General features: G+C 44.5%; 1 protein-coding gene across 3 annotated transcripts in view; it reads right to left on the bottom strand.

Moving 5' to 3' along the window:
* RPS6KC1 (ribosomal protein S6 kinase C1) overlaps nucleotides 1-26,851 on the bottom strand; it is a 116,527-nt gene that overhangs the window by 67,359 nt on the left and 22,317 nt on the right. For all 3 annotated transcript variants that reach the window (XR_010025365.1, XM_063124041.1, XM_063124042.1), the window contains 4 exons: nucleotides 22,915-23,030; nucleotides 19,819-19,912; nucleotides 18,167-18,223; nucleotides 15,325-15,687 (listed from right to left, as the gene is read on the bottom strand). Coding sequence is in view for 2 of the 3 variants with exons in the window: in XM_063124041.1 (XP_062980111.1) it covers nucleotides 15,325-15,687; nucleotides 18,167-18,223; nucleotides 19,819-19,912; nucleotides 22,915-23,030 (630 nt within the window). In the remaining variant the exon portion in view is untranslated. The remainder of the gene's footprint in view (nucleotides 1-15,324; nucleotides 15,688-18,166; nucleotides 18,224-19,818; nucleotides 19,913-22,914; nucleotides 23,031-26,851) is intronic.

Here is a 26,851-nt window from a genome sequence, read left to right as displayed (position 1 = left end):
CTGTTTAGGGAATGTGCATACACTTTGTGCTTACTGCAAGAAATGGGATTATTTATTTCATTTATATCAGTGGAGGCTGGTGGCTCTGACGTCAGTGGATGTCAGCTCAGTCAGAATGCTAAAGGAGCTATCCAAGGTGCTGGACCCATTTTAAGAATATGGTTCAGCACCTTGGATAGTTCCTTTGGCATTGTGACTGAGCTCCCAGAGCAGATTCACAGCTCCACTGACAGCAAAGCCACCAGCATCTACTGCTTGGGACTATGCCCTGGTGGAACAAAAGCAAACATCATTGCTACATAAATTGTGAAGCCGTCTAATTGCCAAATGTAAAAATCCCTCATAATCATTCTAATAATCTCAATGATCTGATCAAGACTACAGAGAATGAAAAGGGAAACTTATGCATAGACTGTCACACATGAGGTAATGAGCTATACCAGGGATGGGGAACCTGCAGCCCTGCAGATATTGTCAGATTACAACTCCTAACAACCCTGACCGCTGGCCATGCTAGCTGAGACTGATGAGAACGGGAGTCTGGGGGGTCACAGGTTCCCCATCTCTGATTTACACCCAGGTCTTATTCCTGCATGGGAGTGCTTTCAGTGGAAGAATCTCATTTCATTTCATTTCATTTATTACATTTCTACACTGCCCAATAGCCAAAGCTCTCTGGACAGTTTACAAAGATTAAAAACCTTAAAAATACAGTATTTTACATAATATAAAAACAGTTTAGCTACAAACGTATAAACAGAGAAGACACACACATTTAAACAGTATCTCATGACCCAATCCTAAAATGGCACATTGTTTTAACTGTTTTTACTGCTTTTAAATTATATAATGTTTTAACTTGGCTCATGGTTTAATTTGTTTTTAGCTGTGTGTATTTATTGGTTTATACTATATCCTTTTATCTGTACAACGCCCTGAGATCCTAGTGATATAGGGTGGGATACAAATGCTTTAAATAAATAAATAAATCATATGTTGCCAAATACCTGGGAGTCAGAGTTTGTTTATTTCGGTCATAGACCAGCACAACAGAAAACGTCATCACAATAATATTAAAAACCCCAATATACAATAAAATACATACATAAAATCCATAAAAACCCCAATATACAATAAAATACATACATAAAATCCATAAAACGTGGCAGTCTCAGCCTTAGTCTAAGGTGCAATAAAATTCTTCAACATTAATTTCCGTTGGCTGATGGCAGCCGCACAAATACCTGGGAGTAGAGGAAGGACTTAATCTGGCAATAACCATTGTGCCATGTTGGCACAAGGCGGGCCTAGCTGGGAGAGTTCATTCTATATTTATTTATTTATTTATTTATTATTGCACTTATATACCGCTCTCATAGCCAGGGCTCTCTGGGCGGTTTACAGACATTCTATAATTGGGGGAACACCACCGAAAAGGCTCCCTCCTTTGTTGCCACCTTCTGAGCCTCCCTCAGAGGAGGCATCCAGAGGAGAGCCTTAGACAGTGGGCCTTTTGAGGCGACACACTAAGCCATGGTTAGGCCACTAACTGTTTTGCAGCAAATAATGAGCATGTTTAAACCATGTTTATGCAGCTACCATGGTTAGGAATGGTTCACATGACATGCTAAGTCATAATGTTTAGCTCAAAAAGCTTAATCACTGTGGCTTAGCGTGTCGTCTGAACAGAGTCAATGAGTGTAGTGTACAGCTAGTTCCATGCCAGGAGAGGCGGCCCATTAACAGCAGTTAATCACATTTGGAGTAGTTCTATGTTATAAAGAAGTTAAATGAGCCCTCATTTAGATCCTACCTTGTAATATAATTTTCAGTTGTCAAACACAGCATGCCAATGATACATTCCTACTATGTTTATATATTTGATCCAGAACACTTCATTTATGGAATTACTCCAAAAATCAAAGCAATGTGTAAACGTTGCCTGGATGTGAAAAGTTCAGTTATTTTTGGTTTTGAAGAGACAAATGTATCTTGCTTTCCTTTAGCAAGTACTGAAAAAAAATCAATGCTTTGCATCTGCATCCTACCTGTAGAAGAGATACTAATGTTTAAAACTACGGCACTGCTAGACAAAACATAGATAAAGCACAATAACTGAAACCAAGATGAACATTTTTATTTGGTGGAGAGGGAGTTGTATGTGTCAACTACTTTCCTTAGTAGCCTTCAAAGCAAGAGAAATAATCAATGTTTTTTTTATCAATAAAGAACTCTGCTTGTTAATTTCACAATGAAAGCTTCAGGGCTCGAAAATGGCAAGCGTGGAATGAACCGCCCTCAGTGGGGAAGTCATTTATTCAGGAGAGGCCATTTGAGGAAAGTAGAGTTCCATCATCAATAAATGCCAATCACAGAATGAAGGTTAGGAGTGTCTAACCACAGCCTTTCCCAACCTGTTGCCCTCCTACAATTCCCATCATCCCCAGTCAACAGCCATGCTGGCTGGTGATGATGGCATTTGTATCTCCATCCTACACTTCTGGGGGGCACCAGGTTGTGGAAGGCCATTCTTTGTACAAAAAAGTTGCCAGATCAAAACAGAAAGAATTGCTCTGGTCACATTATATAAAATATCGCTCAGATAAGTCTTCCTGCTGGTGTTGGGCACTATTCTTCACCTTCTCTTCTTTCTCAAAGTAAAAATGTTTAAACTGAAATATAATCAATTTTGGCACAACATGCATACCACCTCCATATGACTTAGGATGTTTTCCAGTAGTAACAAATAAATAATTATGCCATCCATTAAGATCTTAAGAGGAGATCTCTTCGGCCATTCCGCAATGTTGCAATGTCACATCTCAAAAGCGAGGCCTTCTCAGTAGTGGTGCCCACCCTCTGAAACACCCTCCCCCATATGGCTCAAGAGTGAGAAAATGTGGCGGATTATAATTGATCACCACAATGCTGCTCCGTTTTGCTGACTTTTTTTAATTGTTTCTTTTTATCTTACCTTTGTACTTGAAAGTCGATTATTATTTTTTGTGCAATATTGTATTATATGTATTTTTAATTGCATTTTTAATGTTTTTGTGGGTAAAAAGTTCAGAGATTTTATGATATTACATGATATTCAAATAATAAATAAATAAAAGACGTAGTATGAAGGGCGCTGGATATAAGGTTCCCAAACTTAAATGTTTGCAGCAAATGGATTTTGAAAATAAGCCTTGAGACAACAGGTGGAATGTTGTCTGAAAGGAAGGGCCTCTTCTGTGGTGGCATTCCAGTTGTGAAATGACATCCCGAGAGAGGCTTGCCTGGTATGTTCATTGCATTCTTTTTGGCACCACCTGAAGACCTTCTTATTTTCCCAGGCTTTTTAGCCCTTCAGTTTAGCCCTAGTGCATTTTTAGATCATTACGCTGCTGCTGGATTTTATCTTGGTTCCTACTTTGGTTTTATTCTGTTTTAAACTTATGGTTTTGGGTTTTGTTTTCCTACATTCTTGTATTTTCTGGCTTTAAGCTTTGTCTTGTAAATTGCCCAGAGAGCTTCAGCTAATGGGCAGTACAGAAATGGAATGAATGAATGAATGAATAAAGTTATCAGCTGACATCATAGCAGAGCAGAACACAATGCAATTTTGAAAACCAGAAAACTCTCTGCCGTACTTTTAAAATCTTATTCCTAATATAACTACTTCTCCAATCAATCTAGAAACAATTTTAAAGCACATTTGAAAAGGGTTACACCCTTAAAGGCAGCCTGAAAATAATTTTAAATACATGATTAAAAGAAATAGATTGCAGATGACTTTCTAACACAATCACCATCCCCTTTAAGACAACGCGCTAAACCATTTATTTATTATTTTATCACACATTTATACTGCCCAACAGCCAAGGCTCTCTGGGCAATTCACAATTAAAAGCCATGGTGGTTAAGCATACTGAGTTAAACATTACGGCTTAGCTTGTCATGTGAACCATGACTTAACATGTCGTGTGAACCGTTCCTAACCATGGTGGCTACATAACCACGGTTTAAACATGCTCACTAACCATTTGCTGCAAAAGGCTTAGCAGCCTAACCATGGCTTAGCATGTTGTCTGAACAGGCCCATGGTTTGCTGTCTAGGTGGCAGTGGTGGAAGGACCATCTATTGCTGCAATGCCATCTGTATCTCAGCCACAAGAGCAGTCAAAGATGGCTGGTGGCACAATTTTGCTCGCCTACCAATGCCTGTCTAGTTGGAGGTATGCCTACTGTAACATCTCTTCTGTCCTTGAGGAAGGGAACCAACATGTCATTAAAAAGCATGGTTATTCTCTGCATACCTGATGAGATGTTGCACATGGTCACCACCTTATTTATTTTTTCTCGCGAAGGTTCACTTTCTTCCAAAACTGGGCAGCAGTTCTGGTATATTAAATATTTAAAGCATTTTTATGCCACTTTTCACCGAAAAAAGGCTCCCAGAGCAGCCTTCAGAAGATCCATTTAAAAAACCAAGACTGTCCCTGTGCATAGACGTGCAATTTAAAAGTCACGACACAAAAGGAAAAGGGGATGAGGATGGAAGATAAAACGAAGCAGCCTCGGGCACCAATTCTTCAAGTTACATTATCGTTCTAGTGGAACAGTTTAGGGAGACCTGGACCGAATAGACCTGACCTCTCAGCAGAGCCGACGGAATGCCTCTGCTTCCCACCTCTCCCTCTGTTGCAGCCTGATGGAATGGTTGCTGGTAGACAAAAGCTGAGGGAGAGGCAGAGCTTCTCTTGGCCACTCCTCAGAGAACAGGTCTCCTGTCTGAACTGTAACTTGAGACCCTCCCTTCTTAGGGGCTCATCCACAGGCTGACAAAGCCTCCCCCACCCCCACCCTCGCAGCAATTTCCATGTCCAACTACAGCTTGGATTTCTTGACCTTGGATGCTTGGGATACCAGGGTGGAAGCAACAGAGGTGGCAGGTGTCTGGGTTGCTTCTGCCATTGTGGAAAGGATTCAGCTCAGCAGCACACCAAAACAACCAGGAAAACTTGCTGAGTGCTAGACTGCCGACACAAATGGGATGGGCATGATCCAAGAATGCCACTGGAACAGCCCTCCCCAGCTTGGTGCCTTCCCAGTGTTTTGAACTTCCATCAGCCCCAGTAGGCATAGTCAACAGTCAGAAATGCTGGGAGTTGAAGTCATTCTTGCTCACACACACACAATCCACAGCGGTATTGGAATCACCCCACAGTCCCCACATCACCAGGTAGGAGTGTGAATAGGGTTATTGTACTGCAGGGAGAAGGAACTTCCTCTTTTCGTTTGGGTACCTGTCAAAATTCCAACCAGATTTTTTTTCCAGAATCGCCAAAGCCTTCTCTTTTTGGGCTGGCACTGAATGGGCCCAGTTAAACTGGTACGTAGGAATTTTGGTTTTATAATGGGTGCTGGATTGTGCTTCTTGAATTTTAAAAATCTGGGATTTTGATCAATGCAAAAAACCAAAACAAATGAAGGAGAAGCCTAGTTCCAGCAACAAACCAAAATGGTGCCAGAAGCACTCCATCTCCCAGCATAAGTGCCACAGAAACAGGGGGAGGCTGTTTTCATAGCCACGTGCTGAGGTTGTTCAGACACAACCTCAGCACAGTGGGAGAGATGAGTGAGAAGGATTCCACTCCCCGCTTTGCATTCTGTTCTGGAAGAGCTTTCAACTCCGCTCAGAGAGAAAGAGAGAGACATGGCCAAGAATTAGGATAGCACAAGAGGAACTTGTTAGACAACAAAGAGGAACCTAGCAGACGCCTGATCCTGGGAAACCAGCTACAGCAGCTTGAAGAGCTAACGCAGCTTAGATACAGGGGCTGCAGGAAAAATATTTCGATTACACTTTTCCTGGAAGATACTGAAGTGCCTGATCTTTGGGGTTGTTATTGTTGTTCTTTTACATTTTTGCAAACTGCTTTTCCATGATAAAAACCAAAATTAAAACAATAAGCTAAGGATTAAGAGCATGTTGCTTTTCTGGCTTTTAACTTATGGCCGCTTCACATGCAGGTCAATTTTAATCTACATGCAAGGTGTTTCCATAAAATGCAATCCACTGCAGGAAAACAATTTGCATACCAGACAATGTTGCCCAATAGACCCAAACAGCGGTCTGCAAGGACAGAGTATCTACCCTAGGACAAGAGTGGGCAGAAAGTAGTTCTCCAGATGTTTTGGACTTTAACTCCCAGCATTCCTGACCTCTGGCCGTGGTAGCAGAGCCTTCTGGGAGTTGAAGTCCCAAACACCTGAAGATCTACCTTCTGCCCACCTCTGCCCCAGAACATTTCCCAGCAAGCTCTGAAAGAAGCAGGGATTCCGCCCAAGCTATTTTAACTTAAAACATTTCTCTCCCACCTTTCCATTCCAACACTCAAGGCAGATTACGAACAAAAAAACACGTCAATGTGAAAAGATTTCCTTTTTAAAAAAAGGGGTGTGTGGGTGGGTTTAGAAAAGGAAAGCCCACGATTTTGCTAGAAAGGGTACTTCTAAGGTTCCTCTGTCTCTCGTCTCACATTCAACTTAATAATCAAAACAGGGAGGGTGACATATTTCCGCAGCACTCAGTTCATTCCAGGGCTTCCCATCAAGGGTCAATGAAGAAGGAGGCTGCTCACTAAATCAGAGGGCAATCAATGGGCCTCGAGGGGTATACCGACCTTAGACTGCTCTGATCAAAGACAGGAGAGGGGGCAGAAGGCCCAGATCATGTCCTTCTCTACAGCCAGAGTGTGGAAATGCAGGCGGAGATAGAATGGTTCCATGGCATCAGGTGGAACGAGGCACGCAATGAGCCGGAAAGCAAAGGGGATGAACTAGATTTCAGTGCAGAAAAACACCCTTGTCTATTATCTTCACTCAAAGCCCCATTGAAGTCTCAGCCAGCAGCCTAGAGCAGATGTGTTGGATTACAACTCCCATCATTCCCAATCAACATAGCCATCGGCCTCCCATCAGCCATGCTGGCTGGGAACACTGGGAGTTGCAGAGCAACGCGTCCAGAGGGCACCAGTTTGGGGGAAGGCTGTCCTAGAGCCATTAAGACATGCTGAGGCCCTAAGCCACATCAAACATCAGAGGCGCTGTACCACAAAAACTAACAGAAATAGCAAATTCCCTTATAATAGGAAGGGTAATGAAAGGGTACCACCCAGCATTAGGGGATGCTTGTTGTTAAACAGTGTTAGATAGGCTTCTCTGAAGATGGATATAAAAGCACTAATAAAGTAAGTTGATTTGAACCTCTTCTATATTGGCTCTAGTTTGCACGGATTGCCTTGAATACTAAATGCCATGTTGTCACACTTTCTCTGTCAAAATCAACCTTGCTGTAAGTCGCACCATACTTTCCATCATATTTAAGCCAAAGTGATTTCACCTTAGTTATCTTACATCTGAGTTATCTTCAACATATTTAGAGGTCCCTCATAATATGAGACCCTAAGTCATGGCTTACGTAGCTTGTTTCTAAAACCTAGAGCCATTCAAGTCTGAATGAAAGGGGCTAGTTTTCATCCCGAAGGATACATAGGGGTGGGGAACCAGTTTTATATGGGGTACTAAATTGCCCCCCACCGGGCCCTCCACAAGCCAGATGATATCAGTGGGTACGGCCACTACCCATTCTGCCTTTCTCTGTGCTGTGCTGAGAGGAGCACAGAGCTCCAGCCTCTCTCAGCACAGAGAAAAGGGACCTGGACGGTGCTGGGGAGAGTGGGTGCTCCTCCTAGCACCAGCCAAGTCCCCAATGGTCCATGTCACCCTGAGAGCAGTGACACATGGAATGACTAAGACAGTGCTGAAAAGAAACAGCCAGTGTGGTGTAGTGGCTCGAGTGTTGGACTGGTAGTCGGGAGATCCAGGTTCTAGTCCACCCTCGGCCATGGAATCTCACTGGGTGACTTTTGAGCCAGTCACAGCCTCTCATCCCAACCTACCTCACAGGGTGGTTGTTGTGAGGATAAATGGAGAGGAGGGGGATTATGGATGTGTCTGGCCAAGCCAATCAAGTTTGCTGAGCCCTTTTCTTTTTGTACCATTTTAACTGTGTGATTACACTATTGATTCTGTTAATATAAGTGTTCTTTATAATCTGCTTTTATTAGTGTATTAAACCTTGTTTATTGTTTACACCCTCAACTTTTTTGTTATCTAGTGGATTATGGATGCCACCTTGGGTTCCTTGGAGGAAAAAAGTGGGATATAAATGTAATAATGAATGAATAAAGAAGTAAATAAATGTTGCTCCTCCCTGCTCTAGCTGAGTCCCTCGCCATCCACCATTTTCTCCAGTCTGAGAACAGAGAGAACAGTGGGGTTTCCCCTGCATTCTGCTCCATCTCCCAATGGGGAGTATAGAGTCCTTCAAGAGGACCAGGATAGGGCAGCAAGACATCATTCCCAACCAATATGGCCATCAACCTACCACTGGCCATGCTGGATATGGGGAACTGAGGTACAAATCCTGAAATGGCCATGAGAATTCCCTGGGCATCCTGGGCTAAGTCACCAAACATCAGCCTACCTCATCTCACAGGGTTGAACCTCAGGGACATGTTCAGCAAATCAAACATCTCAATTGTGGCCCGCCATGGACAAACAGCAAGGGAACAGGGCCACAGTTAAGTGGCGGAGCTTTATGAGCAAAAGGTCCAGGTCCAATTCCTGGCATCTCCAGGGATAGCTGGGAGAGATTCATGCCTGAAACTTTGGAGAGCTACAGCCAGTCAGTGTGCATAATACTGCAATGCTGAGCTAGGTGGACCAATGGTCTCCTTTGATAGAAGGCATTTTGAAGTCATTCCCGTTCTCCATTTACTTGCCCCTGCTCTGCTTCACCAGTTGCCACTTGCAGTAAGGGGAGGCAGGGAAACAACCATGCAATGACACAGGTTTTTCAATTAAACATTAGCGGGGTGGTAGGAGTTGGCAGTGCCCACATGTCACCCTGTCACGCAGAAGCCTGGTCCTAAAACACCTCTCTGAATTCCTGAGGAGGGAGAACACAACCCCTAAGTCTTGCTAATAAATTTATGACCCTGTTCAGATGACACACTAAGCCACAGTGATTAAGCATTTTGAGCTAAACATTATGGCTTAACATGTCAGGTAACAATTCCTAACCATGGTGGCTACGTAACTATGGTTTAAACACGTTCACTAACCACTTGCTGCAAAAAGGTTAGCAGTTTAACCATGGTTAGCGTGTTATCTGAACAGGCCCTATGAGGTATTGCAAATAACATGCACCCGGTTGCATGGGCCAAGTCAAAATTCGCCTCTAGGCAACTAGAAGGAAAAACTTTAGAAATGTTGGCTCCCGCCACCAACACTCTGTCTCGTGACTAACATAATTATGTGTGGGTGAGCAGGGCTAGCTACCACAGACCATTCTGGGGGGCTGATAACCTCCCTGGATTTATTTGCCCCATTACGGTTTCTGTCACCCAGGCAAAAGAGTTCTCCAGTTAGGCCTGCTGTGTAATCCTTACAAGTACATTCCCAGCTCTCAAATGAACACACAGGAGAAGAATAGCATGGCAACACCTGTAAACATCTCTAAGAAAAAAAATGTCTATTAGTATAAAGAACACAGCCTTCCACCAATCTTTCCCAGACGCCAGCGTTTACAGCGCAAGACAATGTGTGGTAAAAAAATCTCTGCAGACGTTCTTACAAGCGAGTACGGATTATTTTCACTGTTTTATAATATTTAAAAGTATGCCCAGGCTCTGCCTGCAATGTGCCCTACTGTCTAATTTAAAAATCTGTATGAAGAATAATGAAACTGTTCTATATTTTTATATTGATTAAATGGATGCACAATGTGCTCTTTGAACTGGTAAAAATATTTGATTTGTGTATTGTCTCGTTCACATTTCATAATATGTATTGTTACACTCCTTTGAAGAAGGCCTAACAATAAGGAATTAGACCAAAACGCGTCGGGCTTTTCATCGATAAAATTGTTTTCTGCATCCTGTGACTATTCTGTCCCAGTGTTCTCCTGTTGGACACTCACCTGCCTTGCACCAAATGTCCAGATTCAAATGTCCATTTTCAAAGGATTCCCAGAGGACAATGCCTTGGCATCTTCTGGGAATTGTGCAGAAAATCCTTTTATTTTATTTTAGGCTTGGCCAGATTTTTTTTGGGGGGGGGACTCTTCAAGTGGACAAAGTTTGGAAGACTAGGAATGCTGTTGCAGCAGTAAAAGAGCGCTGCCAACCCCCCACCATCCAGATCTGTGCCCTGCTTGAACTTGCACCGGACACCTGCTTAGCAAGAAGGCACGTCGCAACCAGAGTGGGCATTATCTACCCGGTATCCTACAGAATGCAAGAAGCATCCTGGATAACACTGGTTCCCTCCTCTCCCTGCAGGACAACCTCGTTGATCTTCCACGTATGGAGGCTTTTGAGTACCAGATACTGGAGAGAAACAAGCAAGTGGAGGCTGTAATCTTCAGACCCTCCCTGTGAGCATCCCAGACGCATCCGTCAGGTCATGGATGGTAGCAAAATGCTGAACTAGATGGACCTTGGTCTCAGCCAGCTTAAACACTGACTTTAGTTAGTGCAAAACAGAGCTGCTACGTTACTAACTAGCACTGGCCGACTCGACCATGTGATGCCAGCGTACTGGCCATCTCTGAGCCCAATTCAAAGTGTTGGTGTTGACCTGTAAAGTCCTAAACGGATTGGGACCAGAGTATCTAAAGGCATGTCTCCTCCCGCATGTACCTGCTCAGACCCTTAGGTCAACTTCAGGTACCAACAAATTATAATAAATTATAATGCTCGCCACATGCACGGCTGGATGCTATGAGGGCTCCACACAGAATAAGGATGGTTCCATCTGGGTAGGGACTTGAGCTATGATGTTTTAAGGACAGAAGACATAATGTGAACATAAGAAGTCATGCTGGATCAAACAGAGGGTCCATCTAGTCCAGCACTCTGTTCACACAGTAGCCAACCAGCTGGCAACCAGGGACCCACAAGCAGGGCACGGTGCAAAAGTACTCTCCTGCCCATGCTCCCCAGTAACTGGTATACATAGGCATACTGCCTCTGATACTGGAAGGAGCACATAGCCATCAGGACTAATAGGCATTGATAGCCTTCACCTCCAGTGATAGCCACTCCTCCAATTTTAGATTTATTTGTTTTTTCCAAAACAAATGAAGGCCATCACCCAGCCTCCCCCAACCCAGTGCCCTGGCTAGGGATGGTGGGAGTTGTAGTCCCACCCATCTGGAGGGCACAGGGTTGGGGAAGGCTGCCATCACCTATCCTGTGCTTAAGGATTTGGACAAGTTTTAAATATTAAAAAAGAGAAGGCTTGGATTATTTCCAAGCCACAGCAGGGAAAAGAATTTCATCTGACTATTCCTGCTCCCTTTGCTTATTTCACTGGACGTAGCTCTTTTCCTTGGAGCGTCCCCAAGGAACAGAATCTGGGCCAAGAGGTTTCTCATGCCCTCGCCCTGGGCAGCCATCAAACAGCAGCTTCCCGGCCTCCAACCCGAGGTTGGCATGTGACCACTTTTGCCCCGAAGCGACAGGCGGATCAGTTTCCTTGGAAAGACTTGGAAGTGGGAACGCGACAAGGGACGGCAAACAAAAACAACACCGCACAACCAAGGACTTCAACGTTCTCAGATAAACAAGGGTGACGTCCTTGGCCGCAAGAGACGGCTCTGTGCCTCAGCAGATCTGGCAACCTTCAGCCGCTTGGCTTCGCGAGCGGTATTTCTTGGTAGAACTCAGCTCAGGATGAAAGGCTAAAGCCAAAGAGGCAGGCAGGGCTCCTGGAGTTGCAGTTTCTCTTGACTGATGTATTTAAAACTACAGGGGCAGAATTGGCCCACGCCCACTGACGGCATCGCCCCATCCCCACCCATTTCGCCTTTCTCCACACTGAGAGAGACACGGAGTTCCACGGGGGGGGGGGGCACGCTTCCAGGCACTGGCCAAGCCATTGGCTCTGGGCGGTGCACAAATGGAATCAGTCAACATTAGGGATGTCGCAAGAATCCATTTTGAGGGTGAAGTTTGGCTCGCTCCCACCCCCGGACGACAGGGTGGCTCAACTCAGTGCATGCCGAGTCGGGCACGCTTGTGGCTTCCTACCTTTTTTTATTTGTGCAAATCGGGATTTGTGCAAAATCAAAGCCATAAATAGTGCAATTTGTGCAAAATTGCAGGTGTGAATGATCCTTTACACCTGCAATTGTAAGCAAATTGCCCTATTTATGGCCACAGTTTTGCACAAATCCTGATTTCTGTAAATATTCCCAGCTATGACATTGTGCAAATTGTGGCTCGGGGACCCACACACACACACACACACACACACACAAAGATGCCAGCTCTCGTTGGTTGCCCGCAGGTCATCTAGTGGCTCATCCCACATGCAGGCTGGAGTCGGGACTCTGGTGAGCAGAGCGCTAAGATGACGTGGGGGAGTTCACCCATCCCTAGCCAGCATTGGTGGGGAGCAGCAGTTCTGCCCATGTCCCTGGCTTGTGGAGCCACTTGGCTGGAGTTCAGATGATCCCTATGGATTAACTGATCGAGGGAAAGCAAATTCCAGGCATGCTAAGATTACTGCTTTTAGCAACTGCAGATGCTGAAGAATAAATGCCCACTGAGATACTGGGCCTGTTCGGACGACGCTTCAGGTTAGCAAAACTGTGGTTCTCTGGGGTCAACACTAACCACAAGCCGTGCTGTCACACACAACACTTTAAGCCACAGTTAGAGACACTAACCCTGCTGCTGACGGCCTGGCTGTGGTTAGTGAGTGAGCAGGGTTTAGCAAACCGCATCGCACCTTAAACCCTGCTGCTTAACCAAAAGCCTTAACCAGCAGGGTTTAAGGTGTCTTCAGAACAGGCCCATTAAGAAAGAACCAGACACTGATCTACGATACTGTCAAACTAAAATTGCACGCCGGCAGTACGGCAATCAGTTAATATTGAAATAATAACAAATCAAATGCAAGCGCCACAGAAGTAGAGTTTAAGTCAGGCAGGAGTCCCAACGGTAGAACTGCCAGCGAAAGCATCCCCTAACATTACACATTCCCTTCAACGCTTTTCAAATGTGTAACGGCGTCCTGCCATTCTTGCAGAAGGACATGAAAAATGGACCTCTGACGCTGTGTGGTGCAGGGTGGTAAGCGGCAGTTACTGCAGCCGAAACTCTCCCCACGGCCTGAGTTTGATCCCAGCGGAAGCTGGTCAGGTCGACTCAGCCTTCCATCCTTCCGAGGTTGGTAAAATGAGTACCCGGCTAGCTGGGGGAAAGGGAACTGCGACTGGGGAAGGCAATGGCAAAACACCCTGCTAAAGTCTGCCAAGAAAACGTCAGCGAAAGAAGGCGTCCCTCTAGGAGTCAGCAATGACTCAAGTGCTTGCACGAGAGGTTCCTTTCCCTTTCCTGACGATATACATTTTGAAACTCATGGGATGTTTCTCCTTTAGCACTCGAACACGGAATCAGTTAGCAGTGAAGAGGTGACTGCACATATGGCATTAATGGAGTGAAGGGAAAGGAGGAAGTTCTGCAAGGTGAACCTGGAAGTAAAAGTGCTCCAAATTGACAGATATCATAAACCATTAAGAGCAACAACAACAAAATTTAAAAATCAAGGAACGTTTGTCTTGCATCTTGTTCTCTAGATCGGAACAGAAGTTTTCAGAGCCTCAAATTCTACTTGCATGGCGCCACCAAGTGGCAATAACCTGTATCTGCACTATTATATTGGGTGGTGAATGGAAATCCAATTTTAAAAGCGAAACAACGCACCGCCACACCAACGGTTGCATAATGCCAGATATTCCTGAGGTCAAGTCAAAACAGTAAAATAGCAGCTGGGAGTGGTGGGGAAGAAGTAGCCTTTTATACACCTTAGGAGATGGCGGCAGGGAAGGGGGGTGGCAGGAGAGAGAACGGGGAAAACAAGGATATAGAGGTGTTAAGGAAGACTGTTTTCTTCCAACGCAACGCCACTTGAGGAGATAAACTAGGGTGACCCTATGGAAAGGAGGGCAGGGCTCCTGGATCTTTTAACAGTTGCATAGAAAAGGGAATTTCACCCAGTGTCATCTTTTAATCACAACAGATAGAGCTGCAGGAGCCCTGCCCTCCTTTTGTATCGGGTCGGATGCAATTATTACTATTTTCTACTGATACAAGTTGGACTGTGACATTTCTCCAGTACCAGCATTACATTCAATATGCCCTGACTGTACAGTTCTAGAATACAGGGCACATAGTACCCATGGGTCACACTTGTATCTATGGGGCCACTCAGATGTCAATGATTTAATAATACACCCAACCAAAAGGAGAAGGGAAGTGTTTCAGTGGGGTGCAGCCTATACCTATTGAGAAGGCTGGGGCAGACATGAATTGTAAGCATGTTTCAAGAAATGTTCAGAGGAAGGTGATTCTCCTAGTTCTGTGGAGGGGAATCAGAGAATTTGTCTTTAAGCGCCCTCAAGTGGACTTAGAACATCAAAGCAGCACTCTTCACAGACACTATGTCAGGTTTAATCATGGTTTACCATGATAAGAGCGTGCCTAGCCTCCCCCTGGCTCACATACTTCAACCCTCCCTTCTCTAGCATAGCCACGAGGAACTCAGAAGCTTTCGCTTCCCATTTTTTGATTAACCACAGCTTATCATGTCTTCCAAACTAGATAAACTGTGCTTAATCTTAACTGGGGTTTGTTTGAAACAAACCAACTTCAAACCATGGTTTATGAAGCTGGCTTGTTTGAAACAAACCCTAGTTAAAATTAACCACATTTTAGGGCATGGATGAATTGCTAGACTTTAGGTAACTGGAATGGGAAGTGAAAACTTCATCTCGTATCATGATGTTCGAAATCAGCCATTGGGAAGAAAGCTCTCTCTTAGGCATATAGGACCAAGTTCCTTAGGGCAGGGGAACCTGTGGACCTCCAGATGCTGTTGGACTCCATCTCTCAGAATCCCTAACCACTGGCCATGTTAGCTGGGATTGATGGGAGTTGGGTGTCCAACAACATCTGGAGGGGCACAGATTCCACAGACCTGCATTAGGGTACATCCAGACCTACATCTTTTTAGCAGTGTGCCTGCTGCAGAATTGCGCATTGTGGTTGGGTCAGATGTCCCTAGATAAAAACTATCCTTATCCCTTGGATAAAAATGATTGAACACACCCCTACTACGTTTGCTGACAGGAGCTGGATAAAGGCTCAAGTTGGTTGAAAAGAAGTTTTGGATGAAACGATCAATAAATAAATGTGATCATACCTTGAACCCCTTCCAGGAGCAGGTCAACTCCTTTCCTATAAAAGCCAAATGCAGCCTCATAATCTTCTTCCTCCTCCTTCTTCAACGCCAGCTTGATCAGCTCCCCTGCTTTGTCCAGGTAGTCCCGCCGGCCCAGCTTGGCCTTCAAGCTCCCAGTAAACAGACCGCGGCTCTCCCTTTCACCATCAGGCTTGCTCCATTCGTGGTCCGAAATGGCAGAGGCCTGCGCCGGAAGTTCGGCGGTAAAGCTGAGGCCGAGGGATCGGCTGGGAGAATTCTGGTTAGATGCCATTCCATCATCTAACTCAGCCAGAGAGTCCACATCGACAGTCAAAGAGATCAGGTCACTGTCGCTGGAGAAACCTGAAGTGCAACAGAAGGATGGTGTTGGAAGGAATCTATCATTTATGTATGACATTTATATCCTGCCTTTTTTCTGCTCTTGCAAGGAACCCAAGGCAGAGTAAGCGACCCTCCTCTCCATTTTATCCTTGCAACAACCCTGTGAGGTAGGTTAGGCTGAGGGTCAGTGACTGGTCCAGAGTCACTCAGTAAGCTTTATGGCCAAGTGGGAACTAGAATCTGGATCTCTCCAGTCCCATTACAATACACTAACCACGACACCACACTGGTTCTAGTGGCTCATCTTGTCCAACATTCTCACCTACGTATTATCTCTTATACCCAAAGAACCACTAGTACAGCCTTCCTCAACCTGGGGCGCTCCAGATGTGTTGGACTACAACTCCCAGAATGCCCCAGCCAGCTGGCTGGGGCATTCTGGGAGATGCAGTCCAACACATCTGGAGCGCCCCAGGTTGAGGAAGGCTGCCCTAGTAGCTTCCTTTTCAGTCTTGGTGTAACATGGTGGTTAAGAGCAGGTAAAAGGAAATGCTTGGGAGAAATTTCAACTTAACAATGAATTCATCAGAATGGCTTAGGGACGCTATTATTTCTGAGCCTCAGCCCATCATCTGTAAGGTGGAGAGCCTAGTGACCTTTCCTTGCAGGTTTGTGGTAAAGATTAGGAAAATTCATATGACATTCTTTGAGCACTGAGTAAAAGATTTATAACACACACACACACACACACACACACACACACACACACAAATATCAAAGCCTCAGTGAAGGAGGAAATTACACAAACTCCCAGAGCATCTTATTCCACACGGCGGATAAGAACGCAAGAAGAACCAGGCAAGACCATACCAAAGGCCTATCTAGTCCAGCATTCTCTTCCCACAGCGGCCAACCAGATGACCGCATGGGAAGCCCACAACCAAGGCATGAACGCAAGAGCACCCCACCCATATTCCTCAGCAACTGCTATACAGAGGCATACTGCCTTTGTTGCCGAGGGTAGCATACAGCCATCATGACTGGCAGCCACTATAGCCTCCTCCTCCTCCTCCATCAATTTGTCTAAGTCCCCTTTTAAAGCTGTCCAAGGTGGTGGCCCTCGCCAAATCTAGTGGTAGAGAATGCCAGAGTTTAACTATATACTGTGTAAAGATACATTTTCTTTTGTTTGTCCTGATTCTCCCACCATTCAGCTTCATGGGATGACCCTGTTGGGTTCTAGTATTACGAGAGAGGGAGAAAACTATATCCCTCTCCACTTTCTCCACACCATGCATCATTTTATACACCTCTATCATGGTGTCACCCATTCACTCACCGTTTTCTAAAGCAAAAAAAAACAACCCCACCCACTAGATCTGCTCTCGCAATTAAGAAATAATCCTGGATTATTAATTTACATTATTAACGGGACTACACTAAAACCACTGTTCCTTGTCCTATCCTCAACAGGTAAGATCTGCATTGGCTGTCAAGATTGCTTTGACAATATTTGAAAGTGGTGAATCTATCTTCACCTGAAATCTTCTGTTCTGTAGACAACTTTACTACTTCAGCCATCCCACAAGGTATTTGCCTTCTAGGTCTTTTATCATGTTTGTAACTCCCCTTTTATCCTTTCCATCTTAACAACATCCTTCATGAACTGTGGTGCTTGGAAGCCAGCAGGCATTCCCAAAGCAGCCAGAGACAGCCCACATCAAAAGAAGGATCTCATGCCTTAGGTTTATTTTTATTTTTTTAAGTACCAGTTTATTCATTGGCTTAGTTTAGGCTTACCTCATCACCAATGAATGAATAAGTTTATTACGGTATAACAACCAGCACTCCAAACCTCATCACCAAGGTTTCTTAAAGTTCCCCTCCTAGAACTGGCCCCCAATGGTGGACAACTGTCCCAAGTGTTAAGATTTCAGGGGCAACTAAACACCAACTGGGTTCGCACATAACAGCAGCAAATATTGGGTTAATTAATTAACTCACCATTTGCTGGGGTTGTGTGCCACCTAAGAACTAATCATAGGTTATCTGTGGGTTGTTTAACCCATAATTAACCCATAGTGTCCACATGTCATAGAATAACCACTGATCTGGCTGATTGGAGGATGTATATTCAAAATGGCAGCGGCACATGCTGGGACAAATCATGGGTTAATTAACTAACTCATGATTTGCCACCATTTCGTGCACATGACGCCATCGTTTCCATTCATGCTTCGGTTGGTTAGAAAACCGGTTCCATTTATGTGCTGACATTCAAAAGAAACTGCTCTGTTTAGTGCAATTTAGGATGCCAGCTCATCTCAGAAGCAAACAAGAAATGCAGCAACTGCTGTGTTTGCAAATATTATTTATTTATTTATTTATTTATTTATTTCATTTCTATACCGCCCAATAGCCGGAGTTCTCTGGGCGGTTCACAAAAACCCAGTAGAAAGAAATATCCAAGCACTTCCCAATCCATTCCATTCACTCTTACCTCCATATTCTGATTGGCTAAGGGTCACATCATCAAAGACACCACCATCCTTCCGAGCTTCAAAAAAAAAAAAGGAAGGAAGGAAGGAAGGAAGGAAGGAAGGAAGAAAGGAAGGAAGGAAGGGAGGATGGGTAAAATATGTAGAAGGAAAGTTGGTGAGTTTTTAGAGACTGGAACAACAATTGAAATGACATCAATTACAGGTAAGCATGTGTTTTTAAGTAGGACTGGGATCATTTGCAGTCCGACAAGATGGGCACATCATTGGATCAACACATACTGGAAAGAGGTACCCACATTCCATTGAAGACATCCATGCTATCTTTATTCCAAAGGCTCAGAACAAGTAAAAAGCCTAAAGGCTCTATACCAATTTATTTTTATCGTAAGAAGAGATCGGTAAGAAGGCAATGCATTTGCAAGCAACCAGGCCAAATCATTAAGTTTGTTAAAAGAGCCACACACAGAAAAGCAAAAAACCCGAAGTCCTTCTCTGAGGTCTTTCCATTGGTTTGATCTACAGGCAACTTCTAGAGCCCGACTCTAGAGTCCATTCTGGCTCTTCACAAGCATATGGATTTCCTGAGCCAGCAAGTTTTTCCTGATTCACTACAAGGGGGCACACACAGAGCAGCCTCCTAGGTTAAGAATGGATCAGGAAGCTGTTATAAGCGGGGAGCTCCAGGTGTGCAATGGAAGACCAGGTATTACTGGATCAAAGCCCAAGAGCTCAGATGGATCATCCAACTCCAGGTGAAGACCTTTCCAGTCTTTCATTTTTAAACATGTGATCCTTGCACTGCTGTTGGTTTTACTTCTGTGGCTCTTTTAATTTGTTTTAGATTTATTTATTTATTTATTACATTTCTATATCGCCCAATAGCCGAAGCTCTCTGGGCAGTTCACAAATGATTTGTTATAATGATTTGTTATTATATGTGTGTATATCAGCCTTCCCCAACCTGATGTTTCCAGATGTTTCAGACTAGGGTAAATATAGGAAAAGGAGGACTTTTGCAGAGTGACCAGATACAAGAGGGCAGGGCTCCTGCAGCTTTAATTGATGCGATGAAGAGGGAATTTCACCAAGTGCTGCACTTTCGATACAACTGTTAAAGATACAGGAGCCCTCCTTTCCATAGGGTCACCCTATTTCAGATATACAACTCCCAGCATCCCTGACCATTGGCCATCCTGGCTGGAGCTGATGAGAGCTGAAGTCCAAAACATCTGGAGGGCACCAGGTAGGGAAAGGCTGGTGTACTTAATGCTTTTAACCTCTGTTTTGTGAGCTGCCCAGGGAGCAGTAAATAAGTGCGTAAATAAATGCATAAGATTTCAGCATTAAAAGTCTATGTTCGAGATGGGGGTTTCAATGGCAACAATTTGATTAAGTATAGTTGTAACAGGATTTATCCCACATGGGTGAAGAATAGCAGGATTTGGGATTCCTTGCATGTAATACCAATTCCAATCCTGGGAAAGCTTACACGCTTGCATAGACCAGAAAATTAGAGTTGAAATGCTAATGCTGCCATCTAGAGGAGATGAGGATTAAAAGATACATTTTAAATATCTTGAATATCCCATCGTTCTACTCAGTAACTTGGGCTAGAAAAAGATTACAGCTAGGTAACAGGGCAGAAGCAAACCTTCGGAACTGCAGGTAGAAATGCTGTCTGTCAGGGAATCCAACAGAGGTTCCACAGGGCCAATCAGTTCAGACCCATCATGCACCTCTCCATCCTTGAGAGAGAGAGAGAGAGAGAGAGAGAAATTAGCACATTTTTGGCAATTACTGACTGTGAATTAATGCAACTCTCAGTTTCATTGAGGAAACAGAAAAGACACGTGGCAAATCAAATGTGATACTCCTTTTATGCTAGCTACCCTGGTGAGGACCTATTTTGTCCAGCGGAAGATGGGAAGAGTCTAGTCAACAGCCCTCAACAGCAAACAGACACCATGCATTCAACGGGGCATATGCTGCATTCCTATATGGGCCATGTCTGTAGTCCACATTTTCCAGAACATTTACTTCAAAATAGTCTTACTTGCCTGTAGCCTTATTTCTAGGGTCTCCAACGAGGTGCCAGCACAGACATCCCTCTTGGACCCTGCCAAGGTCCCTATTCCTTTGATTTTTATTTTATTGTCTAAGATTTTTTTTAATTAAAAACAACAACTGGGAGGATGGCTTGTTGCAAAGCGAAGTGCTGCCATCCAGTGACATGTTCATCATGTTTGTAGCTCTCTTTTTCTCTTCCTTATTTGGTTTCAAAAGAGTGGTTTTGTGTTTTGGAGTGCAGACCCCCACCTCTGCCTTGCAATTCAGTTACTTTTCTTTTAGTCTCACCGGTTTGCCTTCTGGGAAATGAGTGCTCTGTGACTGGCCATGCCCACCATGGCAGCCATTTAGTGACCGTGCCCACGACACTCTCCCAAAATTCCATATGTGCCCACTGACTCAAAAAGCTTGAGGACCCCTGCCTTATTCCATACAATAGAGTAATTCTTAAACCTGGAAAGACCCTGGCCCCACACATATATACAGCCTTCTCCGCAAGTTAAGTTGTTATACACCAATTGCTTTATCTGCATAAACATACCAAGTGGTACACAACACAGCAGTATCATCTGCTCCAGCTAACAATGGGAGGGATAACTGATTTGTTCAAAATGGGCTTTCGCTAGTGCCCAATTCAATTTCAGGTGCAGTTGTTCCCTTTCTCTTTAGCAGAAATAGATAAAGGGTGTGCTGACTGTGCCAGGGTTCCCAGACTCATTAATGATGTGTGCATGTCATTCATGATTACACCGGAAGCCCTTGAGTCCCAACCACCCCATGGTTGGTTGCGCCTTACAGCAGCCTTTCCCACCCTGGTGCCCTCCAGTTGTTTTGGACTTCAACTCCCGTCAGCCCCAGCCAGTATGGCCAGTGGTCAGGAATGCTGGGAGTTTGACATATAAATGGTAATTAAGAAACTAGTTGGCATTTTTGGCAGGAAGAGGGCTAAAAATGTACTTTAACTTTGTCCTGAAATGTTTTTTATTTTAAGTGTAGTTGTTTCATGTATACCTTTGTTTGTATGTATTATATGTGACATCTTTGTTGGTGATGTCTGAAAACAAAAAAATAAAAAATAAAATAAAAAGGAATGCTGGGAGTTGTAGTCCAAAACATCTGGTGGGCACCAGGTTGAGGATACCTAGGGGTATGAAAGAAGCTCCAGTCTTTCAGGAGTTAAGGCCCAACTTAAATGCAGCTTTGCGCAACACAGTCTTGAGACATGTTCTTAGAACTGCATATGAAGAACACCACCTCACAGCTTTGTCTGAACGTGATCACCGTGTGCTGATTAATTTGGGCAGGTGTGGGTGTTACAGAGCAGCCTGTGAAGGCCTGGGATCAAAAAGGGATAAACAAGCATGCTCAAGGAAGGATATGCTAGCACAGCTCCAGGGGTTGAGAAGTCTTTGATATTCACCTCCTCGAAGGGATCACACCCAGAGCAAGGGGTACTTCTGAGTAAGTGGAATGGATGAGCCATAAGCTCAATTCAGATATCATACCAATCAATGCTAACTAGAGTTTAGTACCCAAACTACTATTTGAGCGTCAAAAAGACAGGCAAACCACGGTTCATAGCCACATGCCTGATTTTTTCGGAGGCCTCTGGAAATGAAGCAAAGGCCCTACCTATGATTTGTCATTGCAGGCATTACCCAGAGCCATAGTTAGCTCAACCCATGGTTGTAAATCTCTGGCAAACCACAGTTTCCAATTGTGGTTTGCCAGTCAATTATAAGCCATGGTTTGTCAATTCAACTGAACTTAAGCAAGTCTGGATCTGGACAGTGCCTGGATGACAAACTGCACACGCCACCCTGAACTCCATGGAAGCATAGCTGGATATCCACAAGCATGCAAGCTTCCTTAGCCATGGTTTGGTGTGATGTCTAAATTGACCGATAGCTGAAGCCCTTGAGATCCAGCTGGAAATGAACTCTAAGATGGGATCTCTGAGACCTGTGGTGGTTTGTCTGGTGGCCAAACTAGCAGACACCCCCACTCCATACATGCCAACAAGATGTCCATAGCAAGAAACACTGGTGTAGCACCAGAGAACACACAGCAAATAGTGTTTTGCCACATGTGAAGCTGCCCAAATGCTTTCAGCAGATTGATGCTACCACACATTCATGATCTGCGCGGCACTTCATCACCCTGGCTGAGTGTTCTCCTCTTCTAAATTCTTGCATTGACACATGTGCCAGGGCGAAGGGTCTGCAGCATTAACAGCAAGTGTTGGCCCATTTATATTACGCTACCTTCAGTTGTGTTGGACTACAAACCACATCATCCCCAATCACGTGGCCCATGGGCTGCACTAACCAGAGATACATTTCCTGAGTGAGTGGCAGCCTGTGAGGAATGGAAACACACAATTCCAGATGCAGCCTCAGTGTGCAAAGTGCACTACAGGCTCCTAATTCTGCCGCAGAACAACGCCTGGGAGGCTAATCATCAGCCGTCTCATTTTGCAGAAGAGGAAACTGAGGCTAAAGGAGAAGTGGCCTTGGGCAAATCCTAATAATTTAGTAGTTTAACAGGGACCTGGCATACATTTTTTCCCCTGAGGTTTGTGCCTAGCACTATTCATACTGACTCTCAAAGAGAGAATTAAGAAATGAGGGCTTCGCTCAATGCTGCCAAATGGGATCATTTAAGACTCAGAAGAATTAACCTTAAAGAAATCTTCAAGCTGTTTGCTGTTGTAGAGCGCTGGGATGTTGGCAGAAAACTGAAGCAAGTCTTCTGCGCACTGTCTCCTCTCTTCAATCACGCCTTCTTCAAATCGCCCTGAAACATGAAAAGATTGACAATCTGAGGCATAATTAAGCCTTTTTCCCCCCCTTGAAAAACCCTCCCACGAGAAGGAAGCCCTGCGTCTAGGAAGTCGTGCAGTCGCCGCAGGAGACAACTACAAGATTGCCACTTTTCACTCTCAACTGTCCCCAGATCCTTGTGTTCCGTAACTGACTCAAATAATACAAACTGGCAGCCACCATCTTTCTAAAGGACAGGCAAAACAATGTTCTTGATGAGACATGTGTCCGTCAATATCCAGAAGTTAAGCGATATTGGCCTCGCTGCATCGTGGGTGTCCACGCCATGCCCAGCTACAGGCCTAACCCCATACAGACCTTCTGAACACTGGCAACAGACAACACCGAAGGCAGAGGGGTGGATCCTGAGCTTCCATGAGCAGAATGCCGCTCATAGGATGCTCCCTCCAGCGGAAAAAGGGCGATGCAAATTCTGCCAATTCTCTCCACTACCACAGTCTCACCACTACCCCCAGTGCCTTAGGAAAATCTGTTCCTGAGGCTTGGGAGATGCTGGGGAACAGTGGTGATGGAGTGGCTGCAGGGCAAGGGTCACCTTCCCATGCTCCCACAGCAGGAGCCTCCACTGGATCGAAAGCCCTTCCATAAATAGAAGATATGCTTCCATTCGGAGAAGGGCCCTTGTAGGATCCAAGCCAATATCCCATGGTTGTCAGCAACGTGGTCAAGTTACTCTTTACTAGAGATGTACAGGAATTTCTATGCATTCTGCAAATGTATTTATTACATTTCTATACTGCCCCAAAGCCAAAACTTTCTGCCCCAACACCAAATGCAAATGGGGGCACATGTTCTCGACAAACGTTTGCAAATCCCTGAACTTATGTTAGCGGTCCATAAAAGCGACTTTAAAAAATGCACACCTTAAAACGTTCGCATTTCTAGGCTTTTGTGAATCAAGGGGGAGGAAGTGTGCATTTTAGGGAAATGTCCACTTTTCCCGTTTCAGCTAACCAAAAAATCAGGTTATAAACAAGAACAGGAGTAAGCTGAACAGAGGTCTCAAGTGAAGTTCAGAGAATTTCAGCAAAGTCCAGTATCCCTGGTTCTTCCATCCCTTCCATCCCATTGTTGGTTGTCGTTAAGAAAATGGCTCCTGGATGCACTATCATCCCCTCAGAAATTGAAACATCCTGCCAATGTACATGATCAGCAGAATCTTGTGGTGCAGCGGTAGCTGGAATGTACCATTTCCGACTGCAGGTGGGCGATGATGACATCTCTGTAGACACCCTAACCCAACCACAGGACCACGCTCCACACACAGAAAGAAATCATAGGAAGCACTAGTCTTCTGTGTGCAAGTGGTTGTTTCGGGGGAAGGGGAGCCTTCAGACGAGCAAGCCCCTTCACCCTGAAGTAATGAACATACACGAAAAAGTTGTATATGAACATACAAGGAAAAGTTACAAGGAACTAATGAACCAAACGTAACCAAAGTATTAAGACGCACTGGCCAGGGAGACTGCAATCTACCAATCTCGAAACAAATTCTGTTGGTGACCTCGCAAAATTCAATGTGCTCATGTTAATTTTAAAGCCCTGAATGGCCTGATGGGGAAAATATGGCCCTGTATTGAATTCCAACTCCCATCATTCCTGACCCCTTGCATTGCTGGGTGGGCTTGATGGGAATCCACAACATCTGGAGGGCCACAGGTTCCCCACCCCAATCTAAAGGAATGCCTTCTCCCATATGTGATCCCCCATGGATATTCAGGGGAGACTCTGCAGAGGGAACTACCACCATCTTCGGTTCAGCGGTTGGCGACCCCAGCTCCAGGACAGAGCGCACGCTTGGCTCACCAAAGGTCCTGAAATCAATCCCTGGCAACCGTGACTAAAAATGGATCAGACGCCAGTAAAGAACAACTCTGCTCTCAAGCCTCAATGTGTGTCACAGTAAGCACATCTTACTGGTGTAGACTATATGCCGGTATAGAATACAGTAGACCAAGAGTAAGCAACCTGGGACCCACCAGATATTTTAGCCTACAACTCCCATCAGCCCCAGCCAGCATAGCCAATGGTCAGAAATTATGGGAGTTGGAGTCTGACAACATCTGGAAGGCACCAGATTGCCTATTCTTGCAGTAATCAATGCCAGCTTGTTTTTTAAATTGCAATGTTTATTATTATTATTATTATTATTATTTATTTATATAGCACCATCAATGTACATGGTGCTGTACAGAGTGAAACAGTAAATAGCAAGACCCTACCACATAGGCTTACATTCTAATAAAATCATAATAAAACAATAAGGAGGGGAAGAGAATGCAAACAGGCACAGGGTAGGGTAAACAGACACTGGGTAGGGTAAAACTAACAGTATAAAGTCAGAACAAAATCAAGTTTTAAAAGCTTTAGGAAAAAGAAAAGTTTTGTGGTGTAAAATCAGAAATACTTTACTAAATAAATAAAATACTAAGTGGGATGGACTAGTGTTCTGATAGTTTAAATCAGCCTCCTACAACCTGGTACCCTCCGGACATGCTGGCTGGGGATAATGGGAGTCTTAGTCCAACACATCTGGAGGACATTAAGTTGGGAAAGGCTGGTGTAAGACAACTATCTATGTAAATATGGCCATTCCAGGACTTTCACTATAAAGGCACCTTCCTTCTGGTACTCAATCCAAAGGGAATGTCATTGGGCCAGCTCATGTGTATCGCTTAGAAAAGAAGCAAAGAATTGAGGTTTATAAGAGGGCTTTCATCTCTGGATGAGACAGCTGAGTTGTTCTGTGCCGCAAAAACTAGGATCTATGGCTGCTACTTTGTGCTTGAGTTTTTCTTAAGGGTTGCTTTTAGAAAGCGCCTTAAGGTCTAGAGAAGATATTTCATTTTAAGCTGCTGGGAGAGGTTTTCACTAGGAAGGGGGATAGACATTTAAAATATGGATTAAGGCTGCAATACTATACACAATTCAGCCTGTTCAGAAGACACCTTAAACCCTGCAGATTAAGGCTTTTGGCTAAGCAGCAGGGTTTAAGGTGTCTAATGTGATGAGTTTTGTTAAACCCTGCTCACTCACTAACCACAGTCAGACCATCTGCAACAGGGTTAGCGGCTCTAACCATGGCTAAAAGTGCTGTGTGTGACACACGGCCTGTGGTTAGTGCTGACCCCAGAGAACCACAGTTTCTCTAGCCACAGAGCCTGAACAGGCCCCTTATCCTGGAGTAGGTCCCACTGTACTCAGTGAAATGTACCACTGGGTAGACATGGATAGAACTGTGCAACAAGGAACTTTGCTGGAGCCAGAGCTGTGATGAGGAGCCAGATCAAAAAGAAATCTGAACTGGCTCCATTGTCATGAACTTTCAATTCCCATGCGCTGTGCCAATATTCTCTTTCCAGTGGGGAAAATGGAAAAGTCCAAGCTGAAGTCAGGAAAGCAGCATGAACTTTTCCCATCAAAGGGTCTCACCCTATAGCACCAAGGTCTCTATTGTAAAAGCACTGAAAGAAAAACACGGCTGTTTCTCCTATATGAAACACTCTTGGAACAGGAGGCTTCTCAGCTTTCCAGCCATTTTGTGACAAGGGAGACAAGCATATAGCATCAGCTCTTCCAGGCTACTGTGTTATATTTATATATACCAATTTATTTGGTTGCCGTGTGCTTGCAGGGGAAGGTTACTCTGGCTTCCTTAATCCGCCAGAGCCTAGTGGATCCTGGTGGATTTAAATGCTCGTTAACAACTCGCATCTCATTTTGGCATTCTGCTTGTCTTGTGGGTCTAGTCTTTAGATCAGCCTTTCCCCAGCT

This window comes from Elgaria multicarinata, chromosome 4 (genome assembly GCF_023053635.1).
Source record: "Elgaria multicarinata webbii isolate HBS135686 ecotype San Diego chromosome 4, rElgMul1.1.pri, whole genome shotgun sequence".
Taxonomy (NCBI): domain Eukaryota; kingdom Metazoa; phylum Chordata; class Lepidosauria; order Squamata; family Anguidae; genus Elgaria; species Elgaria multicarinata.
The sequence above is the reverse complement of the archived record's forward strand: the minus strand, read 5'-3'. Positions and strand labels throughout refer to the sequence as shown.